Raw genomic sequence first — 23742 nt, 5'->3', positions numbered from 1 at the left:
CAAGAAGAATGAGAAATTTTTCATAGTTCATAGCAAAATTATCTTGTAATTGTAATTTCCCATGACATTTGGGGAACTGACTAGGTGGTGGTGTGATGTTCTGGGGATGTTTAGAATGACCTGGACGTCGAGGGTGACTGTTTAGCCATGAGGTGCTAACCTTAAACTACATGTTCAGTTGAGTGATACAGCAGGACATTAACTTGCACAACAGCAAGTTTACGAACCCTCACAAAAATGTTTTGGGGTGGCCTAGTCAAAGTCTAAACCTGGATAAAACTGAAACACTAGTACAGGATCCTAAATGGACTATTTGTAATAAAAAAAGAAAACAACTACATTTTGCTTAAATTTAAAAAAATTGAAAAACAGTGTAAAACTATTGTTAATCATAACTCATGCTTGATGGCAATCGCCATAAGACAAACAAAAACAATCTATATTTAACATTACACAGCTAAAAACGAATTAAAAGCCAATCTGAATAATTAAGTCATTTGGATAATTAAGCTCTGCAATGGACTGGCAACCTGTCCAGAGTATACTGCGCCTCTCGCCCATTGATATAGGCATCAAGTTTCATGTTTTTTCTGCGATTGCTGTTATTTTTTTTATCCAATTAATAATTTTCTGAGCGTTGTCATTTTCCTTTTGTGTATACACTGTGTACAGGCTTCCTTAAAAGTGTCTTTTATTCAGCTTTCCCTGATTCTGAGTTGATGCTTGCACACAGTGGTCTGACAGTTCACTGACGTACATATAGTCTTCACAGAGATTGATTGACACATGCATTGTTATATCAGTGAGTTGTGGAAATCTTTCTGGAAAAAAACGTATACCTCTGCGCTTCTATTTTTAACTTCATTCATATTGGCAAGAGGACACAAGACATGACTAGCATATTCAACTCCATCTGGCTTCAGGACCCAACTAGAGAAAGACAAAGAATAGAAAGCTATGATCCTTTTGTATAACACGTTTCTCATATTCTGATTTTGTTTCGCCCTCATTTCTGTTTCTGCTCAATTTGTCTATAACCCCTTAAAGGACAGCATAATGTAACTTAATTAGCTTTATTTATTAAGCTAATAAATAAACCACCTGCAGGCAAGGTGGGTGAAGAGTCTTGTCCAAGGACACAATGGCAGAAACAGACAGAGCAGGACTCAAACCGGCAACGCACTGATTATGCCACAAACTTCTACTACTTTAATTTCCATGTTTAAAACTCTACAGTATAGCTTAATTCACGGCAACTATTTTCAATGGAAAGCTTTGAAAATAGCTTTCCATTGAAAGGTCAGCAGTTACATCTGGCAAAGACCTAAATCACATAAACCTAAATCTGTATGCGATTTGGTGTCAAAATATTTTTGTGATATTCCGTCATTCTGATTGTTTTTTTCCTGTGGAAAGACTGTCAACTATATAAACTGCACTTTGCTTAAACAAAAATTGTCAGCCTCCACTTGCTAAAAATTAAAGTGCAACTTGTGCAAATAAATCCAATGGATTGCTGAACTCTATATTTTGCAATTTTCACTTACAGGATTTTTTTTTCAAAGCATAAGTGACAGCTATACTCTCTCTTCTTCAACACACCTAAATCTTGTTATCTTGTTAAATCTTGAATGACTTGTTACCAGGCAGAGCTGAATGGCTTGCTGAGAAGGAAATTCAGCCATATATAAAAGTTTATTTTAGCAGGGATGCATCTAAATGTTGCAGGATTGTAGCTGTTGAGGGCTAGATTTGGGATTAAGTGGATATAGAAAATGGATGGGTTTTATTAGAGCAGATTAGAAATATGTCCCAGAAAGGTCATATAAGAAAAAACATTACCGTTATTATACATCAGTGTTTACCTCAGGAAAGCTAATTTAGTATATGTAATTTTTCAAATACAGGGCCATAGCATCTATGTCTTGTCCCTCCTGTTCTCCCTTTTATTGTTTTCCTTTTGAAGTGTGAAAGAAACCTGGGAATATATTGAGACAGTAATATGAGCCCACTGCCACTGACCCTTTCAATATTATGTCTGTTCGAAATCTTTTTGTTTGTTGCTGACCAAACAGCTCTTATGATGTAGATTTTCATATAGGATCTCATACGTGATGTTCTTGGATAAAAGTAGTGCAGTCTAAGGCATGCTAAGAACAATCGAAGAGGAGATAATAGTATCATTGTTTGATGTCAAACAGAGAAATAACCCATTTCAGATTAAACACATTTTCAGAGAGTTGAACAATGGTTGAAAACAGATATTTGCATATGCTGTATGTAAACACAGTCTTCTATCCAGACCATAACAACACTGATATACAGAGGTGGTAGCATTATGGTGTGAGGCTATTTTGTGACTGTGACAGTTCACAAAAGAGAGTAATGGAAAAGTTGAAGCATCACCTTTAGACAACAGCCAGGAAGGTAGAGCTCAGCTAGAAATAGGTATTTCAAATGGACAACAGCTAAAAACAATATGTTAAATGAACTGCAATGTGGTTGATCAACAACAAAGTTGATGATTTTGGGGTGGTCATCACATTGCCCTCTAGTCTCAGAAAATTTGTGGGCAGAGCTGAAGGCGTGTGTGTGAACAAAGTGACCCACAAACTTGGCCCAGTTACACCAGTTATGACAGGAGTGGGCCAACATTTCAGAACTATTGTGAGAAGCTTACAGCAGGATACCCAAACCGCTTGACCTAAATCATATATAATGAAACATAATTCGAACTAAAGACATTTATGCAAATTTCTCAACTTGAAGAAGTTTCACTTTTTTCTCTTTTCTTTCATTATTCTGGCATTGAGCTGATAGAGATGTTGGTAATCCTAAGTAACTGTCGGTGAGAAAAGGAGGTGATGCATCTGTTTTTACAGTGTATCCAAACATCTGGATTTCAACTCTAAAGTTATGATTTACAACAATTCCACTTGACAACAAGGAACACTACTCTTCACAGTTTCACTCACTGTGAAATGAATCCGTTATCATTAGCTCAAAGTCATCAACAGCCAACACATCCTGTTAGCAAAGCTTTCCATTCGGCTACAGAACATTCTCACACCAGTTAGTCAGAAATTACCACAATAGCATATTAAACACTATTCTTTTCAGAGATAAGAGTAGGGTTCTCTTTTCTTGTGTTGGGTAGGCTTATTGTTTTATTATTGAGGCACAGTGTTCAAGATGTCATTTTTTTTCTCTACAAGTGTTGAAGTCTCATAGTGACTGACGTTAACTGTAAATCTTTTCGGCATGTTTGGTCCCGCCTGTCAAAAGCAATCTGAAAGATGACTTTAATCATCATTTGTTGTGTGTAGCTTGTGATTTTGTACATTGACGCATACAAAAAGTTAGAGCGAGGTAGTTAGAGCGAGGTAGATGCAAATAAGTCATTTTATTCCCCATATGCATGCACATTATTTTGTGGACAGAAATATGTTGACAACTAAATTCTTCTAAAGTATTGTCTGTTACGTTTTTCTTGTATTCATAAAATAATGTTAAGAGCCTCACTTTTTTCACTTTTCTATCAAACTAAAAGACTGATTACATGCTTGCATCCTTTGCAAGTAAAGCTATTTGAAGACTACTTAAAATTTCTATCTGTTGAAATGATCAGAATTATATGACATATTCATTATTATCCAAAAGAAGGTAAAAACATTTATTTTAGAAAATTTAGATTTTTAATTGCCATTATTAGCCATACTCTGTCATATTTCAATTGTTTTAGTCGACATCAAAAAGCACCAGGTACAACCACAAAAAAAAAAAGTAATATTTCGAAAGATTACTGACAAAACATATATTACTCTCACAATGCATCCAATGACACACACTCCCTTCCCTAAACAATGTGGACAACAGACAGCATGAACCATTTATTTGTTTCATTTGTGGCGTGATATTTCTTGCATTTACCCGTTTGCTCCACAGTTGATTTGTTATTTCACTGTCATATTTTTGGGATTGTTTTGTGTCCGACCAAGGGCATACTAAGTCTCTAGTTATCTGTTGAGCTCACAAATAATGCAYCGTGTCAGGAAATGCATGATGCTACAGAAGGGGAGCTATGCAATTGCTATGACTATAATACTAATGCCAGCAACCAGTCCTATTCTGTTCACATTTCTAATCCCAAGGCTAACTTGGTGTTCATATAATAATCACCGACATCAGTCTTTTCGGATTCCTCTGGAAGAAAAACAAAACAGCCTTAAAAAACCCCGTCCAATGTTCTGGAGTTGGAACCCTGATGTTCTGGAGTTGGGTGARCACCTATTGTAATTTTTTTATTCTTATTCGTCGTTTCAGAAACTGCATCAGCCAAAGWATTGAATGCTGTTTATAGCTAATTCTAATCTTTTGATACTCATTTAACCATACTGCATTTCTCCGTCAGAAGGTGGTTACAAGTATTCATGTCAAACCATTGAAATCTGTGTCTACATAAATTAAACATCATTCATCAGACACTCAGCAAAGATTAATATTTTTGTTTAGTCAGTTATAATCCGTGTAAGTTGATCCCTACTGTAAGGTGATAGCTGTACTCACAGTATTTTCTATTGTTTCATTGGGTCAAAATGACTCATCTCAGTGGTTTGAGGTACACCTGAGCCTGACTTCCATATTTAATTAACTTAATTGTTAGGGAGAGACATGGGAATAATAGAACATCTAAGAGAATAAGTTGAAATACGTCAGGGAATGAGGTTTAGTCCAGTTTTATTAATAATTTWATGTAGATTTTTAGAAGCGGTAAGGTGAAGTGAGATGCTTTCAAGAAATCTTTTTCTCTTGCTCATTTTGAAATTTTAAATACCATCTTCTGTTACTCAAGGGATTTAAAATATGACGAGTTTGACCTTTGATTCAGTGACTGACTCAATTATGCTGTGTGGGTTACACAAAGATTACTGAGCTTTTCATGACGTGGTCTCGCGTGTGAAGTAGAGAGGCGCATTTACTTTACAATTCAAAATTATCGGGGCTGAGCTACCCCATGGGGATCAAAGTTGAAAYTTGTAAAAAGGAAGTAAGGTTTTATTAATTTCATACTGAACAGCAATACAGGAAGCAGGTTTAAAATGGGTCCCACCAGCGATCTTGACTGGTTGGCTCTGACTAAATGAAGACGGAGAGCTGGTATTACTTCAGAGGTTTAAAGAGTGGCTTAAGTTTGTCACMATTCCTCTGACCTTTCTCCTTTGGTTAAGAATTATTGGTGGGATGAAAGAAATGCTATGTGGATGACTGCTTTTGCTGAAATCAATTTGCCCAAAAGCCAGAGGATTAGAACATATTTTATCTGTGTGCCTGTTGAAATATTGGAGATGAATTTTAAAATGATATCAACTCCCTAGAGAGAAGATACTATTCTTGTTTACAATGAATTGAGTCAACACCAGTGAACATAGCCTGCTGGTTTAGAATGAGCAAACTCTTTAAAACATTGACAACCCCAGTTCAGCCACACAAATCATAAAAATACACTGCTTGTATCAAAGTTATAGGACATTTTCTCAAATATAGGAAATGATGTACAGTTATTAAAAGATACACTGATGTGATTAGTACACCAGTTCAAGAAAAATACACCTGATTCTGACAAAACCAGGTGTCAGAACCAGGTGACTAGGRAAAAGAATCCATATTAAAGGTACAGAGACWGATTGAAAATTATAAGGWGGAGAATTTCTTGTAAGTATTGCTACTGACAGAATTGAAAGAGTTGCACCCTGGCTATTAAAATATTACAACTAACACTGGTTCTACTTTGACTGCCTCAGAATAAATGTAGGTAATTTCTGGTGAAAAAAAAGTGCTATATTTACTTCAAAATTAGGAATTACATCTGGGAATGCTATAAAGCCAGTTCTATGTTTAGAAACCAGAGGGAGCTGGTAATTTATATACTCAGTGACCACAAAAAATGTTTCAAACTTTGAGAAACAATGCATATTCAAGCCACATTATTCAACCAACTGAAGCCTGAGATTTATTGATTTATATTATTTATGTTTTTATAAGAGGACAAACTGAAAAAGTCCTGCAGTGATACCATTGTGATACATCTGGCCAGACAGAAGTAGTGCTAAAATAAATAGCAATAGATACTTGTGTTATTCTGGATTGCAAAATATCTAGACACTACAACGAGGCTTGTAATGTTTATACATGTACATATATGTTATGATATGTAATGTGTTGCAGGTGAACTGAAGCTGCATTGCTGTGAAGGAATTTTATAGAGAACAGAAAACACACAGAAAAAAAACTAGAAGATCAAGACATGGAGCAAAGACATTACAAATATGAGATTCAACACTGGGCAAAGGGGAAAAAAAGCTAAAATATTGAGGGAAGGTTGAGAATGGCATTGGAACCAGATGAGCTTAATCAGAGGGAATGTGGAACAGCTGTGGCAAATGAGAGAGGAGACTGAGGGAGGGCGACAAAAGCTACGTTCACACAGTTTTGATGCTCAATTCGGATTTTTTTTTTCTTCGTGGTTTTTCATACTACTGAAGCCGGAATTACATTTCTGTGTGAATGGTTTACGTAACACAGAAATCTGTGACATCACACAGCAGCACGCCGTTTATTGAAGTAAAAATGTATGGAGACATTTACGTATCGATTTTAAAGGTTATTCAGCAACGGGAGCCGACAGTATTGTCACAAGACCATAACAACATAAAGGAAGCTAATAAAAACAAAGCACAACTAGCAGCATAGCAGCATGGGTGTTTGTGGAGCATTAACTGCAGCTGATTGGATGTGTAGTCGGATCCAAGAGTGGTGTGATTGTGATTGTGATGTGCGTCACAGACATACTTCTCTAACGGATTAATAATCATAATTTTCAGCCATTGTTTTTTGTCTTGATTTAGTGCACCTGCCTTTTTCTGGTGAAGAATTATGATRCATGTCTCACATCAATGACATTATAGCCAGATAAAATGCATCATAACCGTTCAGACTGCAGATGCTTTGAAAAATTATGATGAACACAAAATTGAAAGGGTGAAAGATGCCATTTCTTTAGACTGGGGTTCAAAAGTCTCGAGCTATCACATATGAGAAAATAATTTTAAGGGACATTTTACTTATTTAAGCCTGCATAGCCATCTTGGGAATGTCTTGCATGAATAAACTATTATTTAGATTTAATAACGAGGACAAGTCTTGCATCTTTCATAAACTAAGGCTTTTGTTTGTATAAATAAAGAAAGCATATTGAATTTAGTGAACTGTGGTTTTGCTGCTTAATGGATAAATACAATTAGACACGTGCGTCACATTCAGAAGTTAGCAAAATATTATTGCCTTGAAAAGCGTTACCCAGCATGCCTTATTGGATAGTCGTTTTATTTCAGAAGGTTTCCTTGGCAACTGGATGGGATGCAGAGCTCTTTGGTGCACCCCAAAGCATCTGACTGATGACATTCAGGATTAAGAAAACGGAGAATAAAGTAAAAGGAAGCGGAATCTGTCTAAAGTGTCAATTTCGCTGCCAATCGCAGACAGTACAGCGTTTGCATAGAGTTGTTGTTAAGCTCCAGTATTTTCTTCAGTGCTGGACTATTGTGCAGCTTCTAGAGTGATATATTTTACATTTAAAACATGAATGAGGAACAGATGCACATGCAAAATTTATGAAAAATATAATTTATGTAAAAATATTCATCTTTTTAAAATGCTGCCTTTTCTTGATARTCATTGCATATTCAYCGATAAAAGTTACATGTACGAATGATTCTGCATGTAAATCAAATGTAACTCTGTCCCTTCTAGTGTTGGGAAAATGAAATAAGAAGGTTTTTATCTGAGGTCTGGGGGTGCCACAACTTACTTTTTCCTGTGTCACTTASCAAATGCAGCAGGCTCAACAATGTGTGGCGAGTTTGGAGACCTGARACCCTGTAAACTTTGCACAGATTGCCCATTAAAACCATTATTATTTCATAATTGCTACTGAAATTCAGGTTGGATTTAATCRTTTCTTGCATAGCTTTTTTGTTTTTTGKCAAATAATTTCAATCTCATTGCATGATACCTTAAATCTACAGTATKTAGCTTTTATGAACAATATGATTTTGGRATATTTGCTAAAGCTGTCATGAYAGTATAAGATGAGACAGGTAATCTGTAAAATAAAACAAACAAAGGAAAGAGCTCTTCTGTCTGCTCCCTGTGATTCTACTGTCACCTGTAGAAATGCACTTATCCCAGTCAAAGACAACCAATCAGAGCCAAGAGAAAGGTCTTAGCGCMGTCAATCARSYWYRTGYATGCTGTCAGTCATGCATGTAGCCATGGGGTGTCTTTTTGTAAACAAGATACCAGATTATCCCGATGACAAACACAATGCTGTTGGATAATGCACTAGGATGGACTTACAGAGATTCACAAAGGCTCAGGAAGCAGTGAAGTATYAGAGGTCATCGGTTGAAAAGAATGAAAAGAGAAAGATTTAGATTTTTATGGCGGCTGCTAATGGTCAGAGAGTGTGTAATTTCTTAAGAGTTCCAATGCTCTTTGTTAAAAAGAGAAGGTCACTACTTAAAGCTGATTTTCCCATTCACACCCAYGCTCACTAGGATTTGGATGTCACTTTCTTCTTTCTTGTTTGATTTAAAATAGTTTACAATTACCTCTCCGTCTATCAGCACCACCAGACCAGACTAGGATTAAGTAAAGAGACAGAAAAAAAAGCCTGAATTTACTTGCCTCTTTAGCACAAATGAGCCCAACTAGTCGTGTCAAATGTGCAGCATGAATCACGCACCATTGTCCATAATTAGGTGAAGTTGCTCCTTAGCATAGACTGTTTAGTTCCCATTCACACTGTGCATTTCAGGGTGTTTGGATCTTGATAGCAACTGATTTTTCTCTGTTCATTGAATCGATGCAGTWTTGCCTCATTGTGTCTGTGGTGTAGGATGTAATGGATCAAATGAAAACTCACAGATGCCCACTTCATTATAAACAAAATAAAGTAGTTGTATACCAAAACAAGCCTGAATGGACGGACTCASAGGGTTGTGCTTTTTAAATTATRAGACCAAAGCTCAGATGCAAGATAATGTAGGGTGACATTCTCTCATTTTAGAACAAATATGTTTGGATGCCGACCTTGAAAGATACAAATGGAGAGATGCTGYGTTTACATTAGTGTGTTCATGGCCAGATGTGGCCTCATGACGTGTTCATTTGGGGCTGCATTGTTCTGTGGTTGAATCGTAGCACGTTGTAAATGGAGGACTAGCTGCCTTCGGCTGCTACTCTCATGTCTCAGTACAATTCACTTTATAGATGATCCTATTAAGTTGATGTTCTTTTAATCTTGCCAAGATAAGTCTTCCAATAAGTTTTGTATTTTTTTAAGATAACTGTTAACTCTATCTTTATCTTTTACTTTTAATCTGAAACACAACACAGATTGTTTGGTTGTTGGCATTTAAACAATGATATAGTGTGAAATTTTATGTTGATGACTGAAGATAAAGAAAGGAGAAAGAAAAAGGTGCAAATCCATTTTCATCTTGTTAAAGCCTGTGGTTTTTGAACCAGGAATGTGTTTCTCTTTGCACAATCAAAGCTGAAACTGATAGGTGACYTTCAGTCATCTCTTAAATTTGGAAATTTTACCATCTCTGAGCTTTGAGGCACCTGACTAAGCTACTTTCTGTGGGAATATTCTGTGATAACACTGCATTTTTAAGAAAAAGTTTTGCTTGTTCATAGCAATATCGTATCACAAAAATATGTCACGCTTGTATTGCACATTTAATATTTCTCCTAGTACTTTGTAGACTTAGATTGCCCTGACGCAACATTCATTATCACTAGATTTTGCTTCTTTGACAGGAGAGCAAGATGAGTGCAATACCTTAAAGAGATGGAAAACTKGAGTAACGCTCGACTCTGTCCATTATTTAAAACCTTTAAGCTTTAAATAAAATCTTAAAGAATACCAGAGTAAGCCATGGTATGATTAGCCTAGATAGACCTCTGTTGCTGTATATTAACATGCAATTTAAGGATTGTATTATGTTTCTTAAATTAACTACACTACTAACTTATGTAATATTATTTTTCTAAACTTACAGCATAATACAGTGTCAAATCAATAAATCAATACGCACACAAACTACAAGATCTTAACAGAGAAATATTTCAGAATCAAAATATGTATATAGCATCTATATTGTTATTGTTGCCTTAATTTTCTAAGTTGACTTCAAAGGTGTGGTTGTTGCATGAGGAAGATATTATCTTATTCTCATATTGTCTTTGAATCATAGAACCACTTTAATGCCTACTCAACTGTACTTTTTCTGATGGCTGTCCAGTTTAGTTTTTATTGTAAAAGTATCTTAATGAACTGTAATGAAATGATCACCTGTACAGGAAGTACTCCTCCTTTTCCCCTCAGGGCATCAGCCCATCTTGCATGGATAAGCTAGTATAAAGTGGATCAATGAATGCCTTAATTTAACWTTTTTTTAGCCTACAATGTCCTCACACAGGCTGCAAGCTTTTCTGCTAGAGACAAAGATGTRCATGGTGCAAACAGTTCATCTGGCTACCACAGACTATCCCTGATATCCAGTCAGCATCGATTTAGCATCTTTTTATTTGTCCTAGACTCTACCACATTACTGTTTTTATTGTTCAGAGGCCCCTCCGTGTTGTCGTTTTATTTCAGGTGTTATCTTGCACTGCTCTCCCACGTCTCCTCAGTCTCCAGCAGCTCCAGGTCTGCAAGGTTTTGAATGCAGCAACACATTCTCTCTTTTTTTTAAAGGATTTTCCTTTTGTAATTTACAGTTTTGTCAGCAAGGAAACTTATGTGTTGATTCAGTTAACGCCAGCAATAGCTTGTCATTGGAGCAAATGGGCTACACTGTAGCCAGTCTACTCAACACAAGGTGTCAATGTTTAGGAAATCACAGTGGCCAACAGGGACAGCAGAAAAAGAACACAGTAATTAAACGAACACACAAAAATAAAAAGTAACTTTGTCTTGCCCAATATAGACCATGTTTTTTAAATTTTGTCTATTAATGCCACAACTCTATTGGTATTTTTAGGTACCCCATTGTATTTTAATATTAGAACCCAAACCTAACGTGGAGACTATCATGCTTTATTTCATATCCTTTTGCTTATAGACTACATCTCTGTATGTTTTTACCCAACCTATTGACTAAGAAGACAAAAACCCAAAACAGTGGAAAATACTGTGAAGAATAAAAGTGCTGGACAGTGGCATTTCATTTAATTTGTCAAAATTTTGTACAATTATGCACCCCGTCCGGTAATATGGTGACTTAACTGTCTGCTTTTAAATGCATCCTCTAAACGATGTAGTTTTGAAGGGACCAAACACATGTTGGCAATATTAATGATCTGTGTTACTATTTCCCTTTAGGGCATTGGTTAGGAATCTGTGCTTCCCCCACATACAGGAGGCTCGGCAGTGTTAATTAGTGCATATGTCATCTGGGCAGCGACAGCCAGAGGTCTTGGGAGATTGAGACTGGGCTACAAGAGAGTCATTACACTCCATCATCTCAGCACTCCCCTGTTCTTTTACTTCACTTCACCRCCACGCTTTACTCTTCTTTCTTTTCTCTTTCGATGCATCACTTTCTCCTAAAAGGCAACAACAATGCCTTGTCTCTTTCCATAGAGGCAGGATGCCATCTGTGCCTTTAGAGATACTGCAGTCATGCCCTGCTCCATGCATCATTCCTGCTTGCATAACCACAAACAGAGCCACACAAACAATCCCTCTTAATTAGTGAGGCACTTTTGGACTGTGCTTTGAATTCCAATTCGGAATGATGTAATGTGTGTTTGTTTACACTACGTCGAACTGTTATATGCTTAGTGGAACTTATGCATGTAGTGGCCTTTTTATTTCTTCTCCAGTCAAATTTWTTTWTTWTTTWWAAATGCCAGTTATAAACAACCAAGAAGTAGAATACTAAACATATTATCATTGTCGTCATTATCCTTATTGTTAGCGGAAGTAATACATTTCAGCTGCAGAACTTCATGTTTCATCATAGGGTACTTTTTTTGTAAAGTTGTCAGGAGGAGTCGGCACAGGCTCTTGCTTTTATTGCAGGTTTTTGTCACATGCGATACCCTGCAACATCCTTCTTAGTTTATGCCACATAATTACAGCTGTGYGAAGCATTTCGGTGTGTGTTAGATAAAGAGACATTAGCACCTTTAAAGCCAATTTAGCTTTAACCTTCAAATGCCCAGTGAYCTGTGATATAGTCATTAGCTGAGATTTCTCTTTTTTGAGCATATTTGAACCTCATCTTGTGTGACTTTCAATATTTCAAAGTGTATATCTGTTTATTTCACATCTGCTTTACTGCACATATTCTGTGTCCACTCATCCTTAATATTAAGTCTCTAATTTAACCAGACTAAAAGATCACAGCTTGGCATTTGATGAAAGAGTGTCAGCAGCAAATAGAGACCAGAAGAAGAAGAAGAAGAAAAAAAAGTTACACCCTAGGGCGTCTGATCTAACCCAGAGTTTGAATGAGTTTGACATGAGAGCACACTGATAAAGACACAAGGCTGCCTTGGCTGCAGTGGCTAACAAACGGGGACCTGGGCCAACACATTCACTTTGGCACCAAATGGTGATTTAGCATCTCTCAAAAACTGCAGCTTAAATGTTATGGCTTGCCACATCTGTGTGAATTTGTGAAGCACCTCACGTGACTCTCTCCACATATGCCAGCTCTTCTGTCTTGTTCTTCTGCTCTAATTTTCTCATCATAAATTAACCCCCACCGCACCGCTCAGGCTTGCCTTGGCTCTTTTTTTATTTTTTTTATCATCTTATGTGATCAACCATGCAGGTGTGTTACATTACCAGGCCAAATGATGCTTTTGAGGACACTTTGCTCACATAGCTGCAATCATATCTGTAAAATGCAAATTATGCATCTAGGTGTAAATAATTATCAGYGGTGCACTTGGATTTGGAGAATGAGTATCCTTCCTGTAATGTGATCARATCAGTTTTTAGTTTATCTAAAAGAATKCCTTGGAATCCCTGGAGTCTTTAAAACAGCGTGAACAAAAGATTACTSTGATTGTAGAATGATTATGAGTGAATACCATTAAGAATTTTGCAAAGCTAATCTATTCAAAGTTCAATTTATTCACATGGAATAATGGCGGCCACACACTTTATATCTGCGTTAAATAAATTAAATATCATCCTATTCTGACCTAGAGTTGAACCTCAGTAAAATAAAACTTTCTTTATTAAAGTAATTAACTTAAAGTGAAGTTTGTATGAGTATGGCCGGCAGTCATAATCATCATCAAGACCCAACTTCCAGTTTTTTTTATTTTTTTATTTTTCCAGAAAAATCACTTCAGAATTCCCCCCCCAAAAAATGCTTTTTAATATCAGAAAAGTCAGACTACTGGAAAGTATGTTCTGTGCATCTTATTTGTTCAAATAAATGATTCTTGGTCACAACACTTTACATCAATAAAACATTTTTGTATTTGAATTGAACTTGAACCAGCGTCTCTTCTCAGTGAGGAGAGACCAACAAAAGTATCTGCCAGACAACTGTGATGCCGACCGTCTTCTCCATGATTACATAGGCTGAATTTCATGTCTCAGTTTTTCATTAGTTCATCAGAACTGCAGAAATAGATGCTTACAATATGTAAATCTGTATTTAGTGAACAAATATGACTGTGATTTTTTSTAACTGATATTACTTAATTTAGATTTTAATTTGTGTAGATGCAGCTGTCTAGGAAATTTAAATAAAACTAGAATACTTTTTTATTTTACTTCACTRAAACCAGATAATCAAACATTAAAATACATGTATTTCTTCCTTACAACAATCCTCAAATATGTTAATAAATGTTTTTCATAAGTTCCATTGAACTAGCTTGTCGTTTGTTTCCATTTATATAAAGTTGTTGCTTTATCACATGGCTAATAACAATAATCTGAAGATTTTTAATCGTAATTACCTCAGGCTGGATTGGTCATTAACCCTGTTTAATGAGAGCAGCATCTGCTCCTCTGTTCTGGCTAACTGTGATTGCTTTACATATTTACAGTAACAGCTGATAAGATTTTGCTTCTCCCTTCAAGCCACTACCATGTTGTRTAATTACTGAATGCGGTCTGCCGCGTCTCCTTGTTTATATACAGAAAAACTTTTCTTTGTCAAAAAACTTTTTTTTTTCATACAAATTTTCAGGAATGGGTTCAAGAAAAGACCAGTTGTTGCCAATCTAGGAAATCGAGTCCTAACTCTTCTTTCTAAAGCGTTATGTTTGAATTCATACACCTGAATATTTGTAGTTTATTCTCCTTTAAATTTTTAAGCCTTAAAGGCTATTCTAAGGCTGCTTCACTTCCTGGTTTCATTGGCAATATTCTCATAAATCTGTTCAATCAGCTGTATCTCGTTTCTTAATCTGGTTTAATGGAGGCAGCCGTTACCAACCTTGAATTACTTCACAATCTTGTTTTAAATGCAACAAAAATGTATGCCTATGATCTTTAGTTGACAACTACTTAGCAGAAACAAAGGTACAAAGAAATTGTCTAGTGCATTTAGAAACATTTAATCTAACAGTTAATACCATAAAATCTTAAAGTTGGAAGAGAGAGACACGTTTAGACTCAAATTAATTGTTTATAAGCAGCACAGACTTCATATAAAAAAGGAGKAACCACTACAGGCGCAGCCTATTATAAACAGAAGAGGTCACAGACGGTACACCACTTTGTGCCAAACTCTATCAGAGAGCCATCAATCTGTTACGAAATGACCATGTTTAATACAAAGTTGYAAAAACACAGTTCATCTACAATTCTGARAAATGATTCATGTAGTCAGAGAAAAATATTACTTTGTAAACACACAGACTGGAGGTTGCCGTTGGAAGTATTTGACCTTTACGCTTTTAGACAGCACAGCGTGAGAATGTATCACGCCCCTGGGATCAATACGACCACATGGGCTCATGAGTACCATGCAAAGAGCTGTTAAATCATTATGAAGACCGTCCTGCTGGAAATGCATGGAACATTGTGATATAAATTATGGCTTCTTTTGTAAAACTCCGGCAACCTTAAACTCCCCCAAATTTTTTATTTGATTTATTAAAAGATTTAGATACATACTTTATTCCTGATTGAAGTTTTTCTGCATTTTAAAAAGTTTAAAATCTTCAGGAAACCAAATCTTTGCATCTTCTTGATGTAAAGATTTCACATGAGACGCAGCGGATGCTTATGSTATCTTAAAAACCATKATTGTKTGTTCTCCAGTGCTCTGTGCCCCTTGAATCAGAGACAACATTGTACACATCCACAAACCCACAACAGGAGAGATGCTAGCCATGTCTTAGTATTTGGAGATTGGACACAAGATTAAAGACATATTGTAGCATAAACCAAACAAATGTTTTAGAAGTACACGTCTAATAATTTAGGAGTTTCAAGATATAGAAATGGGAGTTTTTATATTGCAAAAACTCTAAGCAAATACAAATACCTTGCCTCGTTACAATGTATTTTTACTGGCAACAGAGAGTACTACGTAATGGTGAATGAAAATACTTTTATGAACGATTTATGCCCTCGTTATCAAATTAGCACATTTTGTGCTCCCTGTTCAGCCTGTTCTCTCCTGCTTGACTCTAGTCCCATCTAAACCTTATGTCAAAATAAGCTTTTACCAAAGTTTTCTATTCCTTCCAAAATGTATCTCAGGTATTCTAAAAAGCATTTGGAAATGCAGGAAACTATTAATTAAGGTTTCTTTATAGAAGAAGAAAAAAAACCTTTCCCCTTCAGAAAATAATCCTAAAAAAATTAAGTCAGCAGTTTTATTTGTTACTTTGAGGAGCTCTTAATTCAGTAAAATAAGAACTCCATTGTCATTTCATTTAATTGATTATATAAAAGTGATACAAATGTACATTTATCATCTTTGTGCCACTGATCCAAGAGCTTGTCTTCCAACTCCACAGACTTTATAAGATGCTTGGTTTTTTTGGATTGATTCCTGACTTTCTCTAAAAATGTTTGCCATATCAATTACTGCAAACTCTGTAGCTGAGTTGGTTTATATCTTTTTATTACTCATTGCTTTGAGAAATAATTGTCTACTTTCCACCGCATTATTTTTTTTAACTTTCATGCCAAGTATTATATCAAGTAGCTCTGCATTGCAGTTCCACTTCATATCTGCTGAAGGGGCAAAATTCATTCACGGCACTCATTAAGACCACTGGGGTAGTTTCAGGTCACAGMCTTGTTTTAGGTGTTTCTTAGAAACTAAAGCAAAACCATAGTATATGCCTCTTTTTTAAAGTTCACTTGTACAGGGCTTTAGAAATCATTGCAGCTTCCAACAGAAATTTTGATATATTCTGCTTTGGCAGTCGCTGCACCCTGTCCTCAAGTAACTTCATTCGCTCCCTATCCATTTTCACACCGAGTTCAAAATCCTCGYGTTAACTTTCAAAGCCCTTCTAACAGCGCACCTCCTTCGCCCTTTGTACACTTTTTAAAAAAAAATCTTTCTTCTCTACATCTTAAAGCCATCTGTCCACCATGGGGCTCAGGTCCTTCAGATGCTCTGCTCTTTGAGTCTGGATTAGATTGTCAAACCACATCATCAGACACTCTTTCAAATCCGTCAAAAGTCACTTGTGTACCTGACTTAGCTATCCTATATATATCACTGCACAAATATTTATTTGTATTTCGCATGTTGTTGTCCATGCAGGACGTTTTCAATATTTGGTAATGATGTGTTTTTATGCTGTTGAAGTAAAGCGAYCCTCAGAGTGTTGAAAGGCGATTATAAATAAAAAGGTATGGAACTTTGTATAATTTGGACATATTGAGATAAATAAAACTTTAAAATGTTGTTAGTTATTTTTGATCCACTTAGTTACTCAACCTACTAGATTATCTAGATTCTCAGAGACCTTTAATGACAACATCTTCATTTGAACAGGCATTTTCTTATATTTAATTTTGTACCAAATGCTTCTATTAAACAGGCAAAAGTTAATAGTTTGCTAAAGCTCCTACATCCATCTTCTTTACCCCTCATTGCGTTTATACCCCTCACTGGGGTATAGAAGATGGGTTTAATATTGGTTTAATGCTGTGTACATGATGCAACCAGTTCATTTTGGCTTTTTGTTTCTTTTGTTTTTCMCTGAAAAGATTTGTTTTTCAGTCGAGTTGTTTAGRATGTCAGAATTTTTTAACCAAGTTTCAAAGCTATTTTTAATGTCTAAGTCGCAAAGCCGTGGCTTTTTAATATGAGTGTTTGCCTTCGACAGTCACTGTAGGTGCAGAAGGAAACAGCATTTTTCCTGGCTGACAATTTTCTGAGACTGTAATTGAATTTCTTCAAGATGCTTTAGTTTAGTTACCAGAGAGAGTAACACAGCTCGGGGATTTGCAATGTGTCAGGGCAGAGCACTGTGCTGGGCTCAAAGCACATGAATATTAACACTTTTGTGTTTATAGCCAATTCTTTTTAAATATAATAAAATAATTAGACTTTGTCCTAGAAATATAGTCAATTTGTTAACCAGAAACTATTTGACTATGGAGTTTAGTCATGAAATGCAATTGAATACAGTTTCTCCTCAGAGAAAAGACTTGCCTTGTTGCCTCTTTCATACTCCATTGTTTCAGCCCTGATGAATGTCCTCAGACATGGACAYAGTCAAAAATCATAGCTCTTAATGAAAACAACRTGGATGCAGGTAATGGATCACCTGGTCTACGATCAGCACTGGCTATGCCTCCTACAAAAAAGATCACTAATTTAGTTTCCTGCTACAGAATCCTTCCTGACTTTCACATGAATACCACTTTGATCCTTTTGATAGGGGCGGTCTATGTTTCTAATAAAGCTGAAGAATTATGTGTTGTGACACACATTGTGTGTGGGGTTTGACTTTAACACATTATATTTGTTTACTTAATTACATATATTTTAAAGTGTTGAACATTTAATGCAATTAATCGCTTTATTTTAATCATACAAAAGAACCTTTGTTGTGTGTTTCTGGAGTGATGGCCTAATGGGGGTTCACCTTTGCTACACTGGAAAATTGATGTTTATTTTATTGACATATGATTTTCAAATATATTGGATTTTATTTGTCTATAATTAGTCAACACGCTTTGACTAATTATAGACCCTGCGATTAGTGCTATTAAAAATGTGAATCGAGTCCCACCTTTTGAACTATTACATCAGTGTTTGATCCATGCATACCTTTGGTTCTGAGTGTTTAGTTTCTCTCTCACCAGGCAGCAGCCTCTGCYGTCCATCCAGAAAATTGTCCCGTGTGCAGTGTTTCATAGTGTTTGGCATTCTGTCAGAGGAATGAGAGCATAAAAAGGAAACAAAATKTAAAGACTCCAAGTCAGGTTACAAGCATGCAGATAAAAAAATAATATTTGACAGACCACTAGTTTTAAGGAAGGTACATCTTTATGTAATTCTCTAACACTACATACAAAACAAATGTCTTCAAAAACATCTTTTCAAATCCTTATGAATATTTAGCTATCTATAAGAGGTAACAGAAGCAGTTTTGTTTCTTCAAAACCTGAATCATCACCTGCTGCTAAASAGATATTAAATACTATACGTCCACATTTTTWAAATGTCCAATAAATATTAAAGACTTTKAATATGCTATGACAAATAGTGRTCAATGTAGAGAGTTTTCTTCTGCTGTAACACATCCAGAGAAGCTGGGGTTCAAAAGTCTCATTGGGTGAAATGGCTCATATTCTTTGCAGTTTCACTGAGGTTTATTGTTGCTAGATTGATACTGGTCCATTGGGTACTARTGATGTAAGGTTGGAAGTCACAATTCAGACATCCGTAAGCTGGTTTGTACACAATGTTGATTTTTTTTTTCTCATCTTTTTAACTGTAATTTAATCTAATTAGTTTTGGAATGGTATGACCCTGACACCTCCAATTTCTGTTGGACTGAGCCTCTTTGAAAACTAAAATACAAAAGGAAAATCTAACAGCTTCTGACCAGCTGAGAGGTTTGATAAATTTAGTTTTTAAGTTTTCTGTTTCTGCATGTGATTAAAAGAAATCCATCTGAAAGGTCTGTTTAAAATGTTATGCTAATGGTACTTTATGCACAGCAGCTCTGAATTTCAAACATTTGCTTCACGTTTGAGAAGTTTTTTAAACATCAAACATGAATAATGAAAATATACACATATCTYACTTATCTAGGTAATCCTACATCAGTGTTATTCTAAAAGAAGGCTAATTGCACTTTAAAATAACATGGGTTAATTGGAATAATGAGTTGGATGAAATTACATATTGCTATGTTTGCTATATTTAATCAAGATAAAGTGGCACCATAAAAATATTAAATATGTGTTTTTATCCRTTTCAGAAATATCTGGCGTTAATATTATTCCTGAATTACTGTGGCAGACATTAATTCTGACACATAGTTGTAGGAAAGGTGGATAATTTGCCAACAACTGTGAAGTGTGCCACAATTTTAGTTTAGCTTCATGTAACATATCAATAAATAAATAAACARGTGTGTGCCCTAAAAATAAAATCTGTAGAAATGCATTATTTACTTCCTACAACGTCAACAAATTGGTAAGGTGGCACTGGCAGGGAACAAGACATGGCGATTTGATTTATTGGTGTAAAAGTTTTCAGCATATGTCAGTTGTTAATGTCATCTTGTAGCTCTTAGCTGGGATAAGATGACATAGCATACTTCCAGGAACTGAAGAGTGAAGAGACACAATTAACTTTCAAGCGATGTAGATAGTGAAAGGTGATTGAATTCAACAGATAACTTAAAATGGGTGATTTGAGGTGATTTTGTTGGATTTGAGCAAATTAAGCAGGGTATGTCATTTATAAATATCAGTATAGCTTGAATATTGCCTTTAGTAGTGATCTCGTTTTAAMATGCTGAGTGTTTTTAAATGGATTCACAGCTGTGTTGACGTCAGCATGGGGTCGTTCTGTTGTAATGTAGTGAAGAGATGTGCTTACAGTTATTGTGTCTGTGGTGAATAGGCCAGAGTTGTGATGATGACACAGGCGACACTGGTAGATTTATAACTCGTGGGTTATGTTTCCTCTCTCTCTGCACCGTCTGTAGTGTCAGCTCCACGATGTGGTTCGAGTTGGAAAATGTTGTGCCTAACACAACGCCTCCTTTTATAGACGAGCGTCTAAAAACAAAGTAAAACTCAATTTTRATAGGAGATATTTTTATGATCAGTGCATAAATACATTGGCAAGGCTTTAGATATAGAGCATTTATAAATTTGATTACATTTTGTGCATCACATAATTGTTTTATCTGACTCCAGTTGTTAAGTGGTTGCTTTGTTCACATCTTTCCCACAGTCATCAACATCTTTGCAGTGTTTCATTTGTTACTAAAACACATCTCCTGCAATGGACGTATCCATGACACTCTAAAAAGATGTTTTGCAGATATTTGTTAAAACTGTCACTAAATGAGACAGATAATATTCGAAAAAAAAAAACAAAAAAAAAAACGGGTTCCCCTGCCTTCCCTGTTCCTGTGCTCCCTGGAATCTGCAGAAATGCATCACTCGGTTAGAAACAACCAATCAGAAGTTGTGTATGAGCTGCTCTGCTGCTCCACATCTCCTCCGCCACCGTGGAGCCTGCTGTGAGTGGGCAGACTAGTAAGCACGGCCACCGATTGCGACAGATAAACAATTTTCTGGATCAGTCAATTGTTTTTCCGCCATTAGTTGCAGCAAACTGGCAATCTTAAGCAGTGCATACACAAGCCTGATTGACATTGCAAAGTCCTTCCTCCTGGCTCTGATTGGTTGTTTCTGACGTGGAGCTGTGCATTTCTGTAGATGGCAGTAGGACCACTGAGAGGAGGCACAAGAACTTAATTTTTTTTCAGATTATCTGTCTCTTACTGACACTGCAATATAATAAGAGTATGATATACTTTTATTATTTCAGCAAGCATAATTAACTTCCTTAAAATTCTTTATATTAATGATTTTTTTTTTATGTGTAGGCACTTATACATACTGCAGCTGAATTTCTCTAAGGGCAAGAGCGTCTGTGAAAACCTTTTTGTTTTAGTTTTGTTTAGTTCAGTATAATAGTCACAACTGGCATTGAAAATGACCTTTTGTAATCTGTTTTGGATGGTCTAGTTGCACCAGTGTGAATTACTTATTACTAAAGGTCTAGTTATGATTCAAGCAGGTTGAGTGATAGCAAGTTCAATACGTGCCTCAAATTAAATTTATTTCATGCAGTTTTAAGTATAAACACTTTTATCACCTAATGGAAATCAGTAAATGGGAACTCTGAAATATCTTTGATAAAAGCCAGGTAATAGTAAAAAGAACGGATGATTAATCTTTTTTTTTTGTTTTCTTTTTCTTTTGTCTCTGCAGAAATGTTTGAAATTCAACGTGGATGCACCAATCTGGCTGTCCAAGCAACGAATCCTCTGTACCCTCAACCAGAGCCTGAAGGATGTGCTCAACTATGGCCTATTCCAGCCGGCTTACAATGGCAAGGCTGGCAAGTTTCTGGATGAGGAGAGACAGCTGAGGGAATACCCTTTCCCATCCATTGCTCCTGTACCATACCTAGAGGTAGGTGCTGATCATGTGTATGCATGAAACACTGTGGGCCGTAAGCAGGAGAGAGCTAAGGAAAGGAAATGTAGGGGGTAAACATCACTGTATCATGCTGATGCTCCCAATCAGGATTGTCAATTCTTAAAAATCTCAGTTAGTTTTGAACCCACCCATCTTTAGTTATGTTTTTTAATGTTTAACTTAAATTTAAAAAAATGCTTTTTTGTCTTGTTTCCACTCAATCTGTAGCTTAAAAGCAGTTACCGTATTTTCCGCACTATAAGGCGCACCAGATTATAAGGCGCACCTTCAATGAATGGCCTATTTTAAAACGTTTTTCATATATTCACATTCACCATAACCGCGTTATGAGGCACATAGAATAGATGCTACAGTTTGGGTTGCCACACGATTTGTTCCATACTCTACAAATTTGGATGTGTAATGATAAAGAAGTGGTCTCCGAGTACTTTATATAGTATGCTGCCCCAGTCATTGTTTCACTCACGGTGTTGTTGTTACGATATTGTGCCCAACTGCTTTCTGGATAACACAGACCAACTGACCCGCTGCCGCCGCAGTCTCCGTCTCTTTTCCCTCGACCACCCCGGCTTTAAATGTATAGGGGCTGGTCCCTTGGTAACCCTAGTCGAAGCACCCCGGATGAATATCTGAAGCCACTTTGTTGACATAAAGAAAGTCAACAAAACAGTCCGACTCGGGTCGGCGAGGAGAGCCTTCCGCAACTGGGCCGGGGCGTGGCCGGACGATGGTCACCCTTCTCCGTTTGTGCACAGCATGTTCGTGGAGAACGTGGTGCTAAATGACCTGCAGATGACCTGATTATCAGGTCAGTAGGTAGATAGGTCATTCAAACTTTTTTAACAAACCAGCATTCTGACAACTATCCCAGCATGCATCGCGCACTTCTTCTTCTACGGGCGAAAATGAAGTCGGCGGCTGCTTACCGTAGTTGCTAGACCTGTTGTGGCTCAATATTGGTCCATATATGGCGCACAGCATTATAAGGCGCACTTTCGTCTTTTGAGGAAATTGAAGGTTTTTAGGTGCACCTTATAGTGCGGAAAATACTGTTTTTAGATTTTCTTCAAAATGCATCCAATTGACTGCAAGGCCTTTGCAACCTTGATTAACGATTCAGCCCCAATTATTCAACCTCACTATTTCTAAATCATGTCTTTTTTTATGTCTCTTATCCATAACACATACAGTGTATTTTAAGTATATAAGCCAATGTTTAAATGCCAAACTTGTACGAATATGAGGTTAAAACAAATCTAAGCTTTAATCTCTTCAATGTGTCCTATATTCTATACAAAGAAATGGAAAAATAAGCAGATTTGTTTGAGAGAAAAACTGAAGAAGACACAACAACCTTGTAGCATAAGTTTGCACACTCTTAAAGTAAACCTTCAGTTTCAGCCTCCAGTCTTCTTTGTCTGGAGTTTGTTAGCATCCTAAGTCTTGGCTTTGCAATATTTATTTATATACTATGTCCTACAAAGGTTTTCTACATATATCAGCCTTCTTCAGGTAAACTCTCACATTTTCTGTCAAAATTTAGTTCTGTACTGTGGCAAAGCTATTCCAACACTGACATTTTCTTCTGGTTGAAGCTATTTTTTATATGCTTTATGTTAAATAAGTAGGGTCCATTTTTATTTTTGGCTTTCTAGCAGACAACTGAAGATGTGTCATTGTTTGAAAAGATAGTTATTGTTCAGTGTATAAACTTCTGAATTTAAAGACATTCCTAAAAAAATATTTGGCAAATTCTCTCTCATCATTGTGGCATTAGAAGTATTTTTTTTTTTTTTTGCAATTCTACATGACCTGATGCAAGAGAAGTTTGGTCTGTATATAAACTAGTATCAGCTGTATGAAGACAAGAAGACTGGATGCTCAAACTGCATATTTATGGAACCAAATTGTTACAGTATTATTATTTTTTTTGATAATTCCTTCTAATATTTGTTTTACAGCTG

General features: G+C 36.2%; 1 protein-coding gene across 8 annotated transcripts in view; it reads left to right on the top strand.

Annotated features, from left to right (window-relative positions):
* Positions 1 to 23742, top strand: part of shank3a (SH3 and multiple ankyrin repeat domains 3a) — a 140030-nt gene that overhangs the window by 9156 nt on the left and 107132 nt on the right. For all 8 annotated transcript variants that reach the window (XR_001776702.1, XM_017305277.1, XM_008411317.2 and 5 more), the window contains exon 2: positions 21548 to 21751. Coding sequence is in view for 7 of the 8 variants with exons in the window: in XM_017305277.1 (XP_017160766.1) it covers positions 21548 to 21751 (204 nt within the window). In the remaining variant the exon portion in view is untranslated. The remainder of the gene's footprint in view (positions 1 to 21547; positions 21752 to 23742) is intronic.

The sequence above is a fragment of the Poecilia reticulata genome, linkage group LG6 (genome assembly GCF_000633615.1).
Source record: "Poecilia reticulata strain Guanapo linkage group LG6, Guppy_female_1.0+MT, whole genome shotgun sequence".
Lineage (NCBI taxonomy): Eukaryota > Metazoa > Chordata > Actinopteri > Cyprinodontiformes > Poeciliidae > Poecilia > Poecilia reticulata.
This window is presented reverse-complemented; position numbering and strand designations above follow the sequence as displayed.